Genomic DNA, 21497 nt, shown 5'->3' on the forward strand with positions numbered 1-21497 from the left:
TTTTTTGTCAGTGGATTATCACTGCCCCCTGTAACCTGTGCACACGCATGCATGCTGCAACACAATGACAGAGAAACGTAGTATATAATAATAGTATACAACGATATGACTCAAATATCCAATCCACTGGTTTTATGCAACCTGGTGTTTTTTAATGTATTTCCATGGATTCAAACATGTCACATATATATGTAGAGAGAGAGAGAGAGAGAGAGAGAGCGAGAGAGAGCATTCCCGTGGGTCTCACTCACTCACTGGTTGAAGATGGAGAAGATTCCTATTCATGATGATTTGCTCTGCTGGAATGTAATCTAAAATAGAAAACAAAAGACATCAAACATGAATATATTTTACATAGTTTTATTTTCTTTGGGTAGAGATTCTATGATATACATTTAGGTCAGTCAAGGGTAAATGTCCTGTGTGGTTTAAATCACAAAGAAAATAGTATATTGCCTCGGAACCTAGTTGCTGTCACTGAGTCGAAATGCAGAAGTGTATATATATATATATATATATATATATATATATATAATATTTTGCTTAATAACTAATAGCATATCATATTTTTTGCAGTCTTGCAATAAAATGTATACGTTTATGGATGCCCTGACATCCTTGTTGCATTATTATGCTATAAGCGCAGTAAAACAATTGAAAGAATTATGGGTATTTTCTTTTGGACTCATTCACTGCCAGGCCTCCATGTTAACATGGATATTTGAATTCAACAGCCGTCAATGGCAGTGAATGAGTTTGAATACAGAACAGTGACTAATATTACCGGCATTAGGGCCTGCCTAGCTCGCCACAGCCTTGTCCCACATGGGCCCTCACAACGGAGACACTTCAGGGAAAGTTAACAGTTTATTCCATACATTAGTTTGCAAGCTAACAAGCTAGCTGGTCAGCAAGCTAAAGAGTAGCGAGCTTACCAGTACAGTGTCGGCTTGTCCGATAAATCACCGCCTCGCTCGGTTTTGTGTTGTGTATTTGATTGATTGACAGGTAAGGTTTCCGCGGGGCGTTGTTTTGAGAACACTAAGCGGACACGCCCACACAGTCCTCCGGATCTTGGCGCCATATTTTATATACTTGGCAATTCTTTTATTCATTCAAATTTGGCAGACCCGTTTACAACATTATTCTCTGTGGTGTGTCAAATATTCAAGACAGTTTTTTGGTCACTTCACTAGGTCTTTAAAGGGGTCCTCGCTTTACGTCGGCATTCCATTTCTATAGCAGTGACATTACCCATAATTGTATGTTAGTCAGAAAGCGGAAACGCACCTACGCTAACGTAGTAATTCAGTCATAATTACAGTAAATATATGCATTAAAAAAAATTCTCTGCCACAAATCAAACAACCCAATGAAAAACAGTAATTAAGGCGTTAACTGAGGTAACTGAAACGTTGTTTGAAATGTTATAATTAAAGTAAATAATTGCATCAAAAGTACTTTAATGTCATAACTGCAGTTTAAGACACTCAAATGAAATTATATTCTGACGTCATGTGCCGAATGTGACCTGAAATGTCATCTGTCAGTACTGACGTTTTCATACCTAACTTATGTTATATGCCCCTTTTTCTATACATACAAATATCACTGCTGTCAGGATTCACAGTAAACAATAAGAGAATGTGTTAAAGCAATACCTGTATGTATCCAAAAAATGGAATCCATCATGTTTTATCTTGAAAGGGGGGGGGCCATACTTTAAGGACAGCTCTTTGGTTTACTTAAATGACAGCGACCCTCACACACATGAAAATGCTCGGTCAATCAATCAATCGAACCTTTATTTACAAAGCAACTTTCATACTTAAAAACACACACACACACACACACACAAAGTGCTTCATGAGACAAATGATAAAAGACACAAACACATCTCTACCACCCCCCCCCCCCCCCCCCAATCTCTGAGTCCCTGCGACACCCAACACCCCTGTGTAAAAGTCGTTTAAAATTGTTTTTAAAGATGATTAAATACTTAACATAGCTGCTGAGACATCACTCCACTCTGAGAACAGAGTGGAGCGAAGACGTGCCATCATGGAGGGCCGTCAACGACAGAAGCTGCGAGCTGACGGCGCACCCAGTGAGGAAACACTGGGACATAAAAACAAACAAAAGAACAAATCTAAATAAGTAACATAAAATAAGACTACTGCATAAGAAATAGAAGAGCTAACACATAAATAAATACATGCATAAACAAATAAATAAATAGCATACTTCAAAAATAATAACCCAAAGTAAATTGTGTTAAAAAAAATAAATAAATAAAAGGTACTGACAAATAAAAAGTGTCCAGTTAAACTCTGGCACCCTAAAAGCAAATGAAATGCCATATGGTTGAAATAAGAATAAAAGAAAACAATACAGATGAATATTAGATATTTCTGAGGGCCGGGGTTCTAATCCCGGCCTCGCCGGTGTGGAGTTTGCATGTTCTCCCCGTGCCTGCGTGGGTTTTCTTCCGGTTTAAATTGCCCGTAGGTGTGAATGTGAGTGAGAATGGTTGTTAGTTTCTATGTGCCCTGCGATTGGCTGGCGACCGGTTCAGGGTGTACCCCGCCTCTCGCCCGAAGATAGCTGGGATAGGCTCCTGCACGCCAGCGACCCTAGTGAGGATCGAGTGGTACAGGAAATGGATGAATATTTAGATATAAAACGAGGGAATCATAATCAGTTCAATGCTAAACTACAAAAAAAAGTGGGTGTTGAGCCTCCTTTTAAAAATATCAATGAGCTCTGCGTCCTCCAGTAGCGCCATAGACTTGGAACATCGCCTCGCTATGGGTCTAAGACCTGACTCTGGGTACTTCCAAAAGGCCTGTACCGGAGGGACCGGAGGGTCCGCGAGGGTTGATATGATGAAACAAGATCTGCTAGATAAGAGGGGCCAATACCATGAAGCGTTTTCTAAATAAATGTAAGAACCTTAAAATGGATCCTGAAACACACAGCGAGCCATTGCAGGGCCTCTAAAAGCTGGATCCTCTAAAACTGGAGAGGGACATCTTTGATAAACTTGCGAGATAAATTCCCTCCAATAAAAGTGTTCTCGGGCGTGATGATTTGCGGAGGAGCGGGGATCCGGTGTGGCGCACATTGCTCTTGGTTCTTTTTCCAGCACCGCCTCCCTCCAGGGGTCTCGGTGGCTAGGATCTCTAATGAGACTTGCGTTATTAATCCTTGCAATGGGGTACATGAATTCTGTCCCGAGCAAAGGCTTCAGCAGCCACCTTGGCCCATAAACCCTGGAATGTATTCCTTTCATGTGCTCTGTTGATGATCTACTCTGACAACAATATGGTAGGACTTCCCTTCCCCTGTCGCGCGGGCCCTGGCCCAGGGCCAGAGAGGGTCATCCCAGACCCACTTGGACTTTTATAGGTGGTCAAGAAACATGCTGACAGGTCACAAGTGGGTGCTCCTTTATGAGGAGGACCTAAACATCCACCTCATTTGGAATTAGTTTCTTTATAGGTGGCTTGTAAATCACATTTATTTCGTTTTTTTCGCTTTCAAGCGGCAACAGACTCTTTGGGGTCATATTTGGAAAATACTACTTAGATCACGGTAGTAAAAAACACGATGTTGTTGCTCGGTGACCATCTTGTGCAGCACCGTGTTCAGTTGTTAAGTCATTTGTAGGTACAGTAGCAGATTTTACTGGACACATCGCAAAGGCAGGTCATGAAAGCCAGATGTTAACGTCACATCACTCATCGGTTGTGCGCTGATAATTGAGGGGGCCGTTAAGTAAGTATGTGACATCTTATGTTAGAAATGCTCGACTTTAGCTCTGTTACACACACACGCACACACACACACAAACTCACACATACATGTATTCTTCTTTTGACCATTCGTATTATCATGTTTGATAATTCAACAAAATAGAGGTAAAATAAAGGCCTTGCAAAACTTTGAGCATTATTATATAGTACATTCAGTCTCAAATGCACAGTGCATCTTTGTATCAGAACTGGTATATTTGCATTACTTCTGCTTGTGAAATTTATGAACTCTGGCCTGGAAATGTTACAATTATTTACCTCAGAGCCTCAGTAATTAATCTTTTGGAAGAGATCAGTTCGGAAGGGATAATCATTTTGTAATAGAGTGGAACCTCTAGATTGAACACGATTTATTCTGAGCACATGAGTTGGTTTACGACATCACGTACAACAATGTCCTGACGTCTGTCCCTCAAAGATCGTCTCATTCTATGGGTAAAGAGGCCACGGGCGGGCTGTGAACGACCTGCAGGTGAATGAATGGGTAGTATGCCAAATCGATCGTTCACCTGTTCCGACCTGCGGCAACGACACCAACAACCTTATTGTGACCCCCCAAAGGGGACACACCCACCACAGATAAAAATAGAGAGACTACAAACCTAAAATTTGAAACTGAAGAAGCCTTTTGGATTTAAGGTGAAACATCTACAGCAAACAAGAAAAGTCCAGTTTCCTCAATTTCAACTTTGCGCATTTGGGTAACCTGAATAACTGAGAAGCTACACAGATATTTTTGCAGATTGAACACTCTCAAAGACGTTTGACTTTGAAGGATTCAGTACACTCCGCATGGCCGCTCCATGGGCACTTTTTGTCTGCTCCGAGGAACCTTTTTTCCACCTCAAGGGCACTTTTTGCAGCAAACAACTAGCGTGCCCGTCTCCACATAACAGAAATACTTCAAGGTAAGTTAACTGTTGATAAAACACAGCGGCACACGTTATTCAGCCTGTAGCTGACGACAGACACTTGAGAATATTCTGCACGAACAACCGTGTTTGATTGACAGATGAAGGTCGAGCAGGGTGTGTTTTAAGGGCATTCAGTGGACACACCCACACCATTCTACAGCTTGGAAGTGTTTTTCATGATTTTATACTTGGTGATTTTTTTTTTTTTTTTTTTTCAATCATTCAAATTAGGCAGGCTTTTTACCGCATCTCTGTGATGTGTCAAATTTACAAGAAATAGTTTTTGTGTTGCTTTACAGGGTCTTTAATTGAAGATTCTAAATGATACATTGTTGTGAGTGTGAAAGGTTGTGGATCGACATGTGCCCTGTGATTGACTGGTGACCAGTCCAGGGTCTATTCTGCCTTTCAACCAAAGTCAGATGGGATAGGACCCTGCTTACCCGAAGATAAACGCTGCAGAAAATGGATGCATGATGGATGTTCTTTGTTTTAAGGCAGTGAAACTCAAAAGTGTGGTACGAGTACCACAAGTGATATGCGGGCTCCCTCTAGTGGTACGTGAAAGAATCACTTTATTCAATTATAACTGTGACTAAAATGTACATTTAAAACATGAAATACTGTACAATCAAACATATTAACATGAAGATTGCAACAGTATATGCAGTACAGTTTTGTTTTGTGCTTTTGCTTTTCATGTACAGTACAATTTAACATGTACAGTAAGGTTGTATTTAAGTCAAGGTTATTTGTGTAGCTCTTAATCACAAAATAGCCTGTAAGGCACACTCATATGGTTTTGTTGAGGAGAAGCAACATCTTACGTTGAGAGACAAAGTCCTTTTTTTTTTTTTTTTTTTTAAATGGTTGGCGTTCGCCTGCAGTTTGGGGAGGGTTTTCGGTTTTTTGATTGACAGACGGTGTGTTGCTGTGCAATTAGCTGCTGTCCCCTGACGGCCCAGCAGCCAGCTTCACTGTCCCGTGTATGGCACGAGCCAATCAGCCTCCAGCCGAGAACCTCCCTCAGCTTTTCACAGATTTGATTTCCCCGAATTCATCTCAGTGCGCCACTTCGATTTGATCCCAACGCGCGCACACACGTGTACGTTGTCACGAGTTCACTTTAGTTGAGGGTGATGCAAGTGAGTTAACATTTAGGACAACGTGTTCGTTCGCTGTCAAGGATGTGAACTAGTACACCGGAAATAACCACTAGAGGTCACTGTCCCCAATACATGCCCATAAGAAGGCGGAGGTATGCGGTCACTAATTTGAGGTGTGCAACAAAAATACATATATTTTGTTTTACTCCAAATGTTGTTTGGGTGTGCGTGCGCGTGCATGTGCGTACGTACGTGAGAGAGAGAGAGAGAGAGAGAGAGCGCGCGAGAGAGAATATTGCGTATTGTTTCGCACACTGTTGTCATCAAGTATATTTAATGACACGCTTGTGTGGTGTATTTACATATTTTTACACTATTATATATGGTATATATATATATATACCACCTCGTGGTTAAGTGTTTATCACAATATTTATTATTGTATTGGTTTAAATTCAAACGCAATTTTGGTTTATTTTACAGCATCGTTCAGCACTCAGTGGGATTATTATTATCATTATTATTATTTTTATTATTATTATTATTTTCAATACGTGCAATTTGTATGTCGTTATTAAGTCACCTTTATTTTGGTCATTGCTCTTAATTCTTACTGTTCCAAAGGTAGATAGATAGATAGATAGATAGATAGATAGATAGATAGATAGATAGATAGATAGATAGATAGATAGATAGATAGATAGATAGATAGATAGATAGATAGAAATAAGTGGAATTCATTAGAAAAACAGCTGTTTTTTTATTTTATTGACGTAGATCAATTTAAAACATTTCACTTCATAAAATGACAATGTATTCATTTTAATGTATATTTTTTAAAAGATCGTGATACACGAAACCAAAGGATTTTCCGCGTTTCTTTTATGCTGATTTTTCCTAAAATAGGAAGCGTTTATATATATATAAGTTTATATATAAGCGTTTACGGATGAGGGGGGGGGGGTACATTTAAAAAAAAGAAGGCTAATTAAAGGAAAGCAGGTGCATGTGCGAGTTTTTTTTCTCTCTTCTTCTTCTTCTTCGTTCGACGCGTGTGTTTGTGCTTCCTTTGGAGGGGATTTAAACTGTTATTGCGTGGACGTGGCGGCCCACAAGTCGACACAGAACATTTACAGGAGCTAGATGAGAACAGTGCGGTAAATAATATATTGCTTGGCACTCGGGAGGTTACATTTAATCCACTTTCGGTGTCCAAATGTTCTGCGTGGAAAGACTCGAGGTCAACAATCTGCAGATGTGCGTAGAGTTTGTTTGTTTTTGTTGTTTTTTTTTGGGTGAGATTTTAAGGCAAAAAAAAAAAAAAAAAAGGAAACGCAAGGACACTCGTGACAAGTGTGCTCCTGTTTAAAAGAGAGAGCGGCGAGAGGAGGGGATTTGTAATTGAATTAGAGCAGCAGCTCAGCCATTGGCTATATGAAGAGGGTCGGTGCCCCCGCATGTCACCCTAAAGGCTCCTCCCCTCACGCGTCCGAGCACTTGCTCGTGCGGAGGTCTCCATCTTATAAGAGCCTCTGACAATCATGTCCCATCCATCACCCGATCTGAAAAGCCAGCGGAGAGGAGGAGAACGGTTTTGAAGGCCCCCCCCCCCCATCCCCAGCCCCGGTCCCAGCCCCAGCCCCCCTTCCATCACTGCCTCTTTTGGGCTCAGACTGACCCCAGTGGAAAGATGCAGTTAGAGAACATGGTCCCCGGCGCGCTACCCAAGACCTTTTACAACCTCTCCTCTTCTGACAGTGCCAACAACAGCCCGAGGCCGCCGTCGCAGCTCGATTATCAAGAAGTGGACCGGGCCGAACCGGAGTCCAACAGCGCTCCCAAGAAATACCTGGCGGCCGTGCAGGGGAACGGGATGCTGGGCGACCCGCAGGGGGACGCGTTCGCTAAAGCCGGCCCCGACGGGAGGAAAGGCTCCCCGGTGCTCGCCGAGGACGAGCTGACCGGCGGCCGGCGGTACGGCTTAGACGAACTCGGTTCCGACCGCTATTTCATCTCGTCCTCTCAGGCGAGCACCGACATGGCGAGTCCGTGTTCCCTCTTTCCGTACGCGGGGCAAACGGGCTCCGTGTACGCGGGCACCACCGGGTCCAGGTACCCGGCTTCGCTCCACTACGGATCGGTTCTGCCGCCCGCCGGCTTTTCCTCGCCGTCCGTGTGTAGCGGCCGGAGTCAGTTCGGCAGCGCGGGCTACCAGTTCGGTCAGGGTCCCGGCTGCTTGTACCCGTCTTACCCCGGCGCCGGCATCAGCTCCATGTCTCTGGCCGGCCCCGGCGGCGGCCCCAGGGCGCAGGTGTATCTCTGCAACCGGCCTCTGTGGCTCAAGTTCCACCGGCACCAGACCGAAATGATCATCACGAAGCAGGGCAGGTAAGCGGAACAGGAAACGAGAAACAAAAAGACCAAGAAGAAGAAGAAAAATGCCGCTTTTACGCACACGTACAAATTGACGCACCTTCCAAATCTGAAAGATAAATGTGTTTTTCTTGCTCGGGCGCTCCATTTATTTTTCGTTCCAGGATTCATTTAATTGTACAAAAAAAAAACATTATAAAATAATTACCCCCCCCCCCCCCCCCTCCTTTCCCAGACGGATGTTCCCGTTCCTGAGCTTCAACATCACCGGACTGAACCTCACGGCCCACTACAACGTCTTTGTAGAAGTTGTTCTGGCCGACCCCAATCACTGGCGCTTTCAAGGGGGCAAATGGGTCACTTGCGGCAAAGCAGACAATAACATGCAAGGTTTGTTCACCGACTTGAAAGTGCGTATTTCGTTTTAATTGCATTCCTAAGGATTCAATGAGGGAGGGAGGCGCGGAAGGTTAGTTCGGAAATGGGCTTCGGAATTAGCGCAAAAACACATTTTTGCAACGGGACATTTGAAATGATGTGTTGAAAAGAACAATCCGGTGGTAATTGAACGAAATGGTGGAGGTGTTAAACCTCTAATTTTCTGATTCCAAATAACCTAATTTAATCATATTTCATCAAAATGCATTTCGGTTATGAGCGTGTGGGTTATTTTGAAATATTGTATTCATGAATCAAAGCTTCAAAACCACAACAACAAAACATATTAGATCATCACGATTCATAAAATTGTTGCTAATGAAATAAAATTCAGGCCTTTTTCAATATTAATTTTATTTGACATAAACATCGCGATAAATGAACCGCACAGAAAGATGTTGCACTTTACCAATACTTTCACACAAAAGCATTTAAACGGTGAGACACTTGACTGCTTTTATTCTTCCATTTTTATATGCTCATATATTGCACCAAACCTTTTTTTTTTTTTTTTTTTTTTGAATGCATGTAAAATTATGCCATCTCAATTTTACAGGCAACAAAATGTATGTTCATCCCGAATCCCCAAACACTGGCGCTCACTGGATGAGGCAAGAAATCTCTTTTGGCAAGTTGAAGCTGACAAACAACAAAGGGGCCAATAATAATAACACACAGGTTAGATGCTGTTTCTGTCCTTTCGTTCTTTCTTTTTTTTTTTACATTTTCTTCATTCATCTGTATAGTTAATATTCATTATAGCATTATTTTTGACACATCGACTATTTGGAAATCCAGCAATATGTGAGTGGTCTTTATTAGTATTTTATTTTATTTTTTTCAGGCCACGCACCAATTTTATTGCATGCGAAACCATTTTGGTTATGTTTTTAGTGTTGCATGAAAGCGTCGTGCATTCCCTTTTGCAGATGATAGTCCTGCAATCTCTTCACAAATACCAACCACGGCTGCACATAGTTGAGGTGACGGAGGATGGGGTTGAAGACATGAGCAACGAGGCCCGAACTCAAACCTTCACCTTCCCTGAGAACCAGTTCATAGCTGTCACTGCCTACCAGAACACAGATGTAAGAATTTCAACTGTTATCTGTTTGCAATAAGAATATATTATATATTTTGTTTTATTTTAACATCATTTATATTATTATGGCACACCAGGAAAAAAAAAATCAAATCAAATAAAAAAAAGTTCAGCATCATGTTCTAAGGTGATAATCTTTCCATTTGAACATGATAAGATTCACTTTCACATTCGGCAAAACGAAACGAAGCAATCATTTCTGGTTCAGGTCACTGGCCCTATGGAGATATATGTTTCTTAATTTTTGTCTTGGAAATTAAAGTTACTAGCAAAGGAACTACACTGCTCTTATACAATACTGTATATAGAAAAAAAATAATAATTAAGGCCAATGTGTTTAAAAAGATTTCACATTTGAAAAGAAGACACACCTTCATAGGGCTGACCCGAAAGAAATTGCTTCATTTTGTTGAGCCGAATGCTCAAGTCAAATTTATCACGTTATGTCGTGACGCTGAACTTCTTTTCTCTCTCTCTCTCTCTCTCTCTCTCTCTCTCTCTCTCTCCCTCTCTTTCTGGTGTAGCAGCAATATGCTTTCGTAATGACATCCTTGATTTATGAATGTTTTTCTGCTCCAGATCACCCAGCTGAAGATTGACCACAACCCATTTGCTAAGGGCTTTCGGGACAATTATGACTCGTAAGTTTCCCGCACTCGCGGTAACGTTCCATTGAATGCAGCCTTCCAATCTTTATTGTGAACCTTTTCTTCATTTGAACAGAATGTACACCGCGCCGGAGAGTGACAGGTTGACTCCATCGCCGACAGATTCTCCCCGATCAACCCAAATTGTGCCCGGGGCTCGCTACGCCATGCAGCCTTTCTTTCAGGACCAGTTTGTCAACAACTTGCCGCAGAACCGCTTCTACAGCAGCGAACGGGCCGTGCCCCAAACCAACAGCCTCCTGTCCCCGCAGAGCGAGGACGCCACCGCTGCCGCCTCAGCCCAGCGCTGGTTTGTCCCCCCGGTCCAGCAGCCAGGCTCCAACAAGCTGGACCTGTCCTACGACAATGACTATTCCACCAGTAGTCTGCTGTCCTACGGCATCAAACCTCTATCCCTCCAGACGTCCCACGCCCTCAGCTACTACCCAGATTCGGCCTTCGCCTCCATGGCTGCGGGCTGGGGCACCAGAAGCGCCTACCAGCGCAAGATGACCACAGCCTTGCCCTGGTCCCCTCGCCCAAGCCCGCCAGCCTTTCCAGAGGACCAGCTGGGGGCCACGAAAGACAAGCTGCCCGAGGAAACCGCACCGTCGGCAACCACCTGGATGGAGACTTCTCACTCGCTGAAATCGGTGGATTCTAACGATTCCAGCGTGTACTCCATGGTGTGCAAGAGGCGCAGGATGTCCCCTGGGGGCTCCAGCACGGAGAACTCTCCAACCATCAAGTGTGAAGACTTGACCACTGAGGATTACAATAAGGACAACCCAAAAGGCATGGGTTATTACGCATTCTACACAAGCCCCTAAGACTGTAATTTATTTCAACTAAATATAACTGAGTGCTCTCCATTCCTTGTTAATGTCTTTTTTTCTCTTTTCTCTAAAGGTGCCAAAGCTTAGTGTTGCTCCCCCAAGCAAGCTGCACAAGGTTATTTTCCCAGGCCAACCCCTCTCTCATACCCGAGCAGAAACATGCATAGTGATTGTTGATTTTAAACAAGCATGTCCCTTTTTAAATCCATTTTCTTTTTTTAAAAAAAACAGATGGGATTTGTTCCCCCCCCCCCTCTCCCCCCCCCCCCCCCCCCTCTCCACTGTGTATTTAAGTCGTTTCCATTGTACAGTATTCGTGCACTTTAGAATGTGATGTACCTTGTACAAATTGTCTTCATGGAGGTGTTATTAAATGGATAAATAAAGCTGCTTTTCATAAAGCATCATCCAAATGTCTTTCCCTGTGATTTTTATTTTTTTATTTTCCATATACCACAGCAAAGTTAACAAGCAAGTATCTGGGGGGGGGGGGGGGGGAGCTGTTAAAAAAAAGGTTTAGAAATAGAGGTTTGCATGTAACAATTTGATTGCCCATTTGAGACTTGCATTCAAGAGTTAAGGGTTAATGATTACTAATGTTGCAACATATGAGTCATATCAGTCTTGGCCCTTTAGTGAATTAATTTGTCCTCATTACAGATGACTTGTGAAAGAGTAAAATGGATCATATGCAAATGAGCTGCAAATGTCTCTTGCAGTAAGGTTGTCAATTTTCCATATAGTACTGTCAACAGACTGAAAAAAAAGTCCTTTGAATTGACTCCATTAGTACTGTGCACTGGTTGCACATGATTCAAATGTGTTAAACTAACACGTTTGATTATTTATTTATTTATTAAAGAAAATTGTCATTTTACATTTTAATCCTGTGCAACTGAAAATTGGTCTTTTCAGTGTAGAGTGTTCAAATCAAGGAAAATTACATTAAAAACTACAGAAAATGTTCGCTACAATAAGGTAGTGTAGTTATTTAGTATCACTTTTCAAAAAAAATGTAAAAAATAGTAAAGATTTAAACCCAACAGCCTTTTTGCAAATTAGCATCTCTTCAATGACATGGCAGTCCCATGTGGGTTGATTAATTCCCTTCAAACGTCTTCCCTTCTAATTGACAAGAAATCAGTCATGGGTCAGATCATCCTCTCACCTCAAGATAGGTAGATATCCTAAACAGGATAAGATGTGTAGAAAATGAATAGATGGACACGACAGGACAAGAACACTACAATTACCTTTTGACGAAAGTCAGCATGGGCTAAGCGCCAATGCCCAAATAAGGAAAGGACAATGAAATGAAATGGACAAGAACAACAGTTTCAAATATACTCAGGTGCACTTGTTTATAATTTATAGTAATTAAGATGGAAAGAGCCAACTATAAAGCCATTTATTGTCCAACAAATTTTTTTCAGTAAAGATGAGTACACCTACGGACAGCCCATGGCGTCTCCAAATGTGAATTTACCAAAAGGAGCAGAGCTACATTTGTATTAAAAGAGAAGTCAAAATATTTGTGTGTCCTCCTCACTTGTTTGTCTTTCGATCCTCCCCCATACGCAACCCAATTTCCATTCATTTGCATGCTGGATTCCTAATTAATTCTGTTGTCAGAATATTTGACAAAAAGAGGAGTCTAAGTCCAATTAACGCCTCCTAACAAGGTAGATTACCGTGGCCTTGCAGGAAAGCTGGAAATAAAAATAAAAATTGCAGCCTGAAGAATAAAAATGTTTGCACTTGTGTCAGCAATTTGTTTGTCAGAGCATCTGATGATGATTTCCTTCCTTTCATGTCGTCCTGACATTTATTTATTAATGGCTAAAAAAAAAAATCAATGAAAAAAGAGGAACTCATAGCGAGTGGAATACTGTATATGAGTCATTTTCATATCATTTGATCAATAACGGTAAAGACACGTTAAAAAAAAAAGACGTGGCATTTGGAAATCAATTCATTCTACTGATACAAACATGCATTCGAATTACTGTCATTTGTTAGCCATCAAAAGGTCATAAAGGTTAAATATTCTACATTAATATTTTTCACAATTTTTATGCCAAAACGTCTTCGGCATTAGGTGTTTGTAATAAAATTTCATGAATCGCAATATGTTTTTTGAAGATGCTAATTCAATTTTTTGGATACGTATATAGGAGTTTTGTCCGATTGCTTAATATGCTTTTTCCACAAAAACTAACACAAATGCATCTTAGTGTCTTCACACTGAAAATGTAAAACGTTGAGCATTATTCTTTTTACCGCAGTTTTTTAAACATGTTCATATTGCGAAATCCTTTTTGACAGAAATTCCAAAATAGTGATTGTTTGAAGCATAAGTCCTCCTCGGATGAAAAGCTATATCCCTCTCAACCATTCATCCAAGAAGGACAGTGATCAATAGTATGTAATCAATAGACACCACACACAGCATGCTTCCACAAATTCGGATCATGTCGAGTAATAGGAGATAGACGCGTCAAAATAACACCTGAAAAAGTGACCATCTTGCTATCACGGTTCGATACAATTCGGTGTTATGTCGATGACTGGAGGCCTGTAATGACAAGTGAAAACCAAGCAGAGGTTTCCACAGTATTGCGTTCTCTCTTCTTCATCTGTTATGTGTGTGAACAGTTGCATGTCCATGCCCGTGTCCCAGGATTTCCACTGGTGACCATGTTGAAAGATAAAGTACAAACGCCAATTCCAATGAAGTTGGGACGTTGTGTAAAATGTATATAAAAACTGAATACAAGGATTTGCAAATCTTTTTCAACCTATATTCAATTGAATACAGTACAAAGACAAGCTATTTCATTTTCAAACTTATAAACGTTATAGTTTTTGTGCAAATATTGTCTCATTTTGAATTTAATGCCTGCAACACGTTCCAAAAAAGCTGGGACAGGGGCAACAAAGGACTGCGAAAGTTGATTAATGCTAAAAAAAAGAAAAAAGAAAAAAAGAAAAACACCTGTTTGAAACATTCCACAGGTGAACCAGTTAATTGGAAACAGGTGAGTGTCATGATTGTTGTTCAAACAACATCAGTTGTTCAAAAATCATCATTGTATAAAGGCTATTGCCACGTGGGCTCAGTCGCACTTCAGAAAACCATTGTCAGTTCGCACAATTTGATGCGACATCTACAAATGCAAGTTAAATCTCTACCATGCAAAGTGAAAGCCTTATATCAAAAACACCCAGTAACCACACCAGGTTCTCTGGCCCCAAGCTCATCTGAGATGGACTGACGCAAAGTGGAAAAGTGGGCTGTGGTCTGAGGGGTCCACATTTAAAATTGTTTGTAGAAATCATGGACGTTGTGTCTTCCGGACGAGGAAAATGACCATCTGGATTGTTATCAGTGCAGAGTTCAAAAGTCAGCATCTATGATGGTATGGAGGTGGTGTTAGTGCCCACGGCATGTGTAACTTGCACATCTGTGAGTCACCATTACTGCTGAAAGGTACATACAGGTTTTAGAGCAAAATATGCTGCCATCCAAGCAACATCTTTTTCAGGGACGTCCCTACATATTTCAGCAAGACCATGCTCAGCCACATTGTGCATGTGTTACAACAGTGTGGCTTTGTATTAAAAGAGTGCAAGTAGTAGACTGGCCTGCCAGCAGTCCATACCTATCTTCCAATAAGTAGCACATTATGATGAGCAAAATACGACAACAGAGACGCTGGACTGTTGAGCAACTGAAGTTCTACATCAAGCAAGAATGGGAAAGAATTCCTCTTACAAAGCTTAATCAATTTGTATTTTCTGTTCTCAAATGCTTATTGAGTGTATACCTTACAGGAATTGAGTGTACCTTATAGGAAAGGTGATGTAACCCAATGGTAAACATGCCCATCTCCGAGCTTTTTGGGGAAATTGTTGCAGGCATAAATTTCAAAATGAGTGGCTGTTTGCAAAAAAAACTAAAAAAGTATCTGTTTGAAAATTAAATACCTCATATTTTGTCGTGTGCTTAATTCAACATAGGTTGAAAAGGATTTACAAATCATTATAGTCTGTTTTTATTTACATTTTATAAAATTTCCCAACTTAATTGGAATTGGGGTTTGTATAAGGCAGATAATAATTTGGAGACAGTGTGGCCAAAAAGGGCTTTTGACATCCTAACACAGATGACGTCCTTAGGCTCTTTCTTCACCTTCAGTCACACACTGTTACTGCTCTCACAGGGTAATTTAGCCATGGGCACACTTGTGTTTGGGTCGACATTTTTGGACATCTCTTTGAGCCGTGACCAAGAGAGAGACAAGACTGAAACAGTGGCGATTATCTTTACGCAATTTTTATTTTATTTTATTATTATTTATTTTTTTAATGTGTTGATAAATGTCAACCCTGTGAAATGACTGGCAAGCCATAAAGGGAGAGTGCTTCTTTGGGAGCAACCTAAACTTCATGGGCCTATTTTAAAATCTTTCTACAGCAGCTACTTAATAAGATAATTATAGTTAATTAAAGGACACGCTATATTACTAGCTAGATATATTTTCCAAAGGTCCATCTCAATAAATCTGAATATTGTAGAAAAGTTTATTTATTTCCATAGTTCAGTTCAATAAGTGAAACTAATACTTTACCAATTGAAATACGTTTGGTAGTTTCTTATGTAATATTCTAATTTGTTGTGAATTTTAGCGATTTCACTAGCAAACTATAATCATCTAAATTATTACAGAAATATATTAATTACTGTATAGTACGAGTTCGCTGGGTGTAGTCAAGCAATATAACATGAGTGTCACTTTCTGAACTGCTAATTTGAGTTTTACAGCATATGATAATTTTAGCATAATAACACAATAGAAGCATCCAATATTCATCATTAGATATACCTACACAAACCATTGAGGCCCAATACAAGAATTGAGCCTTTACGGATATGATGTACAACTTGAGTAGAATATGTAAGAGGTGTTTCTAAAACATTGACTACATTAGCTGCAGGAAAAGTATGAGGCGGTTCTGTATCATCAGCACCAAAATGAATTGCGGTCAGTTATTACCATTATGACAATGTCAATCTAAACGTAGTATCCTTATCTCTGTATAGAGACGCTTTAGTTTTTTTTTTTAATATACAGCTCTTCTATTGGATCTTATTCAATTATAAAGATGAATCTAATGGTGTGCCTGGTTTGTGTGTTTATGCGTAGCTATTGTACATGCATGTTTGGGTCATTGATCAGCCTGGCTCATAGTTTAGATCACTGAAGGTGTTTTTGCAGGTTACATGACACACTGGCTGCAGTCTCACTTATCTGCAATGAAACTGCTTCATTATTGGTGGATGCTAGACAGGGCGTCGACTGAACGGGTATAATGCTCACAGGTCTGTTAGAGTGAGACCACGGTGTGGGATGAGTCTCAAGGTAGAGGCGCCACAAATGTTTGGAGGAAGGTGTTGAGTGTTGGCAGAGAGCACAGAGGTGACAGGAACTGGGGTTGGCAGAGGAGCTTTTGCGTCGGATCCCTGTGTACTGATCGAGGTGGGCCTTGACTTACTGGTGCATGCCTAATATTGTGGAGAGTATCCCGTGCCTGAGCTGCACTTAACGGCGCATTGATTTCAAACCTCTGCGTTCCCTCTAGAGGCCGGTGGGGCACATCTGAACACACCGGACCACCCCACCCCATCCCTTCTGACACCACCATTTACCGTCTCCACAACACCTCACACCATCTACTCAACTCTGTGTTGATTTGGATACTCCATGCTGGTCTTTGCGCTCTGCTGGCCCACTCGCCTTGAGTGTCCCTCAGGAGTCAAACTGGATTCAAGGGGCACTAGGTCCCACAAGAGTGATGTTTGGGGTAGGACACGAAGAAGCAGCCGCGTGGAAAAGATATGAATCAAAATCAATGCAATGGCACTTTGGGAAGCTCTGACAGATTTGGGGACTTCCCTTTTCCCTTCTCGTCCTCTCTTGGTACCCTGAGAAGGCATCGCCACTTGGGACGAAACAACTTGCAGTGAACCCTTTGGGACAGAGGGGCTTAGAGGTTTACAGGACAAAATATGGCACAGTCAATACTCATTTGGTGACTTGGGTAGAACAGATTAAATGAGCAAATAATCATTTTGAATGAAACAGATTTGTATTTTCTATTTACAGATTTTACAGATTGTAAAAAAACAACAAGAAAAACTTTTTTTTTAAATTATTATTATTGTTTTTTACAGTATAAAACAGTTCCCAGGTGTCTTAATAACATGTTTGTTACAAGCTTTGGTCGAAATACCCCAAAGCTCAACAATTATTTATTTATGTATTTACGCAACATATGTGTAGTCTTGCTGAAATAATCCCGTTTATGAGACAGCAAGTGAACCAGCCGTCATCCTGCCCGAGCTTTGCAACTACGGAGACTTTAGGCTTATGCGGAAAGTCACAGTGGTTGTTTATCACAGAACGCTTCTGCATTGTTTTAACTTCCTGCAGCATTGAGAGAGAAAACTTGTTGGGCGATCATCACAACGCCCGCCATTGAATGTTTGTTTGACTCCCATAATCCCTTCACAGGTGGATGCCAACACAGTGCTTCTTCCACTTGTCTAAATTCTGACTCATCCCTCAGCTGCATTATTTAGATGCATGTGTTCTGGGTGGTAAAGAGCGCACTTCTTCCTTGTGCGCTAATAGGCTCTCACTATCTTTAAGATTCAGGGTACAATTAAGAGGTGAGAGTTTGATTTCCCACCTTTTCAGTTCTATTTCTAAGCTACCGAGTGATTATCTCTTATGTTGACAGGCAAGTGAGAAAGGAGCTCTATTTTATTTATTTTTTTACTACTATTCAGATTGAGTGTAGTTTATATTATACAGTATAGTTTATATTAGCAATAATGTAATGTAGCAATACACATGAGTGAAGCTGTTGTCGGGAGAAGTGTGTGCCGCAAAGCGAATTTAAAGATGACCTATTCATAAAACCTTAATTGGCAAAGCAAACTAGATCTTTATATTGGCAGTGAAAGCCAGAAAAGTGTGCACATATCCCAAGGTAGATTTAATTTAATTGTCAGATGTAAAGGGACAGAGTATTATTCTGCATATCAAATTAAAACCCCTCTTTTTTTTTAACATCTGCTCGCTATGACGGCTGTTGATACAACACTGTCATCTACTGGTGAAAGCGAGTTCAAACCATTCGAAATTTGTTTCATTCATTTTGGCTGCAGCATCTTGCAACATATACTTAAAAATAAACATAAAAATAATCATAATAATAAATTAATTATTTCATATAATGAACACATATTGAGACTTATACAAGTTCTAAACTTTATTAGAAAATAAAGTCAAAGTCAGAGCTAAGGCTTTTGGGTATGATGTATCAATTCTCTTCATACTTTACTAGATCACTCATTGCACTTGGTACTTTGTAAATAGCCGAAATGATACGTGTGTGACTAATGTTTTTCCTGCTCTGCTTCTAAACAACAATACAATAATAAGCAATAATTCTCTTCTATCAGAGGCCTAAAGGTTTTGTGCCAACACTGACCGCTATTTCGAACTGTTCATAATTCCCTTCACCTTGCCTAAAGCTCAAGTTCAAGCTGAAGAAAAAAAGCCCCAAAGCATGACGTCACCACATACTTCTCTGTACATGGTGCTCCTTTGGTGATGAGTAATGTTGTGTTTGCGCCAAACAGAACTTATGAATTATAGCCCAAAAGTTAAACCATACTGCATGTATGTCGACCACATTTGGGTGGAATTCAAATACTTATTTTTAAATAATATAGCTTAGATCAGGCACGTGCAGACATTTTTGGGGGCAGGTGTACAAGCCCCTCCCCCCAAAGGGATCCCACTGCCAAAATGATTCACACAATTAAGAAAAAAGAAAAACAAACAAACAAAAACAGTAGATGTATTTAACTTATTTCATGACTTACTTTTATGACTTATTTAATTTATGTATTAATTTCTGTGAACACAGTCAAGAAGCCTACTTAGAAAGGCTTGTGTGGATCAGCAAGGGCCCCAATTCTCAAGAACTCAAAATAAAGAACTATAACTATTGTATTAATAACAATACGACAGATGTCGTATTGTTATTAATTTTGTAACTACCGATCAATGAAGAAGAAAAAAGGGGGGTCCGGGCTTTCTCTCCTCGGTAAAAGGGGCTGGTGCTGGCTTAGATATTGCATGTGTGTATTGCAACTGGGAATGAATTAAAATAACCTAAAAAAAAAAGGATGTTCGCTTAACACAAAAAACCCGCTTCGCCGTTGTGCAGCGAACCAAAATCCAACCATGTAAGTGACGTCTCGCGGTTTGATTAGCTCCCAATCTCTATGTTAAAATCTTATTGGCGAACGTTCGCTGTCGATCATTGTGGAGGCGCGGCCTTTGTACGTCATCGACGAACACGCAGCCGCCAGCCAGTGAGCTAGTGTTCACTCAAGTGTCACCCTCGCCGGTTTCCTCTACGCTACACGACCGGCAAAAAAAAAAAAAAAAAAAACTCACCGGTGGCCCAAAAGTCTAGCGGGGAGTGCGATGGATGAATCGTCGGAACAAACGCGGCCCTTCTTGAGAACAGTATGTACCCGCACCACACCGAAAAGCGCTCACGTCAGTCTGTTTCTTTGTCCGTCTTTTACCTTGTGTTCGCCAGGCAAGCTGGTTAAGCACAAGGGATGCTTTGGGGCGACCAATTCAACGGGACTCGCTCCGGCAGCTGCTATTGTTAGCCGGCCGGCTTTCTTACTCTGACACGTGGCACGGCGTTAAGAAGTGATTTGACTTGCTGAGCGACACTGGGCTTTTCAGAAGAACGCGTTCCGTGGAAATGTGTTTTATTGGCGTTTTGTTGCTCTTTTAGGGGGTTTTGTTACAAGACAGTAACTTGCTAGCTAATGGGCTAGCCGGGAAGGAACTCGCCCAGGGTTGATATTAACGTTTCAAAAGTTATTTCAGCGTTTGGCTGAATCGTTTGTTCAGGTAAACATACTGGACGTTTAACAAAATGGGATTCTATCTACTCGCATGTAAAGTACGTTCTCTGTGGCCCTGTTAAGCGCACAGTTGGTCGCAATTGACAAGCCTCTGCTTGGCTTAAAAATGCCATTTTACAAAGGCAATATTCCAGTGATGCATCACATTTCATGTAGGAAATGCTGAATTGTCGTTGAATGTTCACTTATTTGATTAGAGAAGAGAAACAGGAACTGAAACACGATCAGAAAAATCAGTCAACTTCACTTGATGTGTACAGACTGCATGGGAACAGAATCCCAGTGACCTGTCCCAGGAGCAAAGCATTAGTGACAGATGGGATCACGGTTGGCAAACTCCAGAGCTGTGCGAACAAATCCTCAAAAGAAACAGGTTGCAGTGCTAAGTTTAAAATGCCAAACTGACGAATCTAAATGCTGGTGTAAGGTTGCCTGCTGCTATGTTTGTGTGTCTGTCTGTCGAGGTACTTATTTGTACATGGATAAGCATGTGCTTACTGGTGAGGAAACATGACCCCCTTCGCTGCTCAATGAAAAGCACTTGCTTGATCACTGCCTCCGTCTTTCCCCAGCCACGGAAGTCAAGTCAGTGGGTTTGCTGTTACATACAGAGGCTTAAGCTGCTGTAATGCTGCGGAAATTCTCTGGGTACATTAAGCCAAGAAAATTCACATCTTAAATGCACCCTTGTCTTGCTGTGAGCAAGTTGTTGCATCTTTAAACTATTAAATCAACATATCCATGATGGAACATTCAACTTTTTAATGGCTGTATGCAACTAGTTGGGTATTTGGAGCGCCTGTCCACCCATCAAGTGTGAAGAGAAACAACCAAGTAAATCTTTTATCTACCTGTTTCTAAAGATGCAGCTGTGAGCAAGGAGTTCTACACTTCCGCTCCATTGGTATTTTACAGGTGGGGTAGTTTGCATAATAACTGCCTGCGCACCGAGTTTCTCTGCCCATCACATGATCAGCTCGGCTGGGCAAAGTTGTAGAGCCACTTTCAAGTGAAAACTGGAGTCTGAAACACAATTGTGAAGAGGCACTGTCACACCGAAACACCCACATACCCCTCGGGGGAAACACCTGCTCTGTTGTCAAAGCCAAAAGGTAAGCAGAGCTGCATTTTTTGTTGGATGCACAGATTACCATTAGTTAGCTGCGTTAGCTTCTGATAACCGGCACATACTGTCCAGTAGATTCTGGTTCGCAAACTGGATCATTTCTGACACTGTTGCC

General features: G+C 41.1%; 2 protein-coding genes across 7 annotated transcripts in view; both read left to right on the plus strand.

The window, feature by feature from the left end:
- Window positions 1-7468: 7468 nt before the first annotated feature.
- On the plus strand, window positions 7469-11456 carry eomesa (eomesodermin homolog a). Its single transcript, XM_061665442.1, has 6 exons — window positions 7469-8223; window positions 8444-8598; window positions 9203-9324; window positions 9576-9734; window positions 10328-10389; window positions 10472-11456. The coding sequence occupies exons 1-6, from the start codon at window positions 7526-7528 to the stop codon at window positions 11223-11225; spliced, it is 1950 nt and encodes a 649-aa protein (XP_061521426.1). The 5' UTR covers window positions 7469-7525; the 3' UTR covers window positions 11226-11456.
- An 8304-nt stretch (window positions 11457-19760) lies between these two features.
- The window catches only part of LOC133396031 (sodium bicarbonate cotransporter 3-like), a 50756-nt gene continuing 49019 nt past the window's right edge, over window positions 19761-21497 (plus strand). For all 6 annotated transcript variants that reach the window (XM_061665441.1, XM_061665433.1, XM_061665437.1 and 3 more), the window contains exon 1: window positions 19761-19840. In XM_061665441.1, coding sequence (XP_061521425.1) covers window positions 19799-19840 — 42 coding nt within the window. In that variant the 5' untranslated portion in view covers window positions 19761-19798. The remainder of the gene's footprint in view (window positions 19841-21497) is intronic.

This window comes from Phycodurus eques, chromosome 20 (genome assembly GCF_024500275.1).
Source record: "Phycodurus eques isolate BA_2022a chromosome 20, UOR_Pequ_1.1, whole genome shotgun sequence".
NCBI classification, from domain to species: domain Eukaryota; kingdom Metazoa; phylum Chordata; class Actinopteri; order Syngnathiformes; family Syngnathidae; genus Phycodurus; species Phycodurus eques.

What these genes read in the sequence shown, in the direction of transcription:
- eomesa (XM_061665442.1), top strand. Translation starts at nt 7,526, where the DNA reads ATGCAGTTAGAGAACATGGTCCCCGGCGCGCTACCCAAGACCTTTTAC. An exon ending in AGCAGACAATAACATGCAAG is followed by an intron (nt 8,599 to 9,202) that starts GTTTGTTCACCG and finishes TCAATTTTACAG; the next exon opens with GCAACAAAATGTATGTTCAT. An exon ending in CCAATAATAATAACACACAG is followed by an intron (nt 9,325 to 9,575) that starts GTTAGATGCTGT and finishes TCCCTTTTGCAG; the next exon opens with ATGATAGTCCTGCAATCTCT.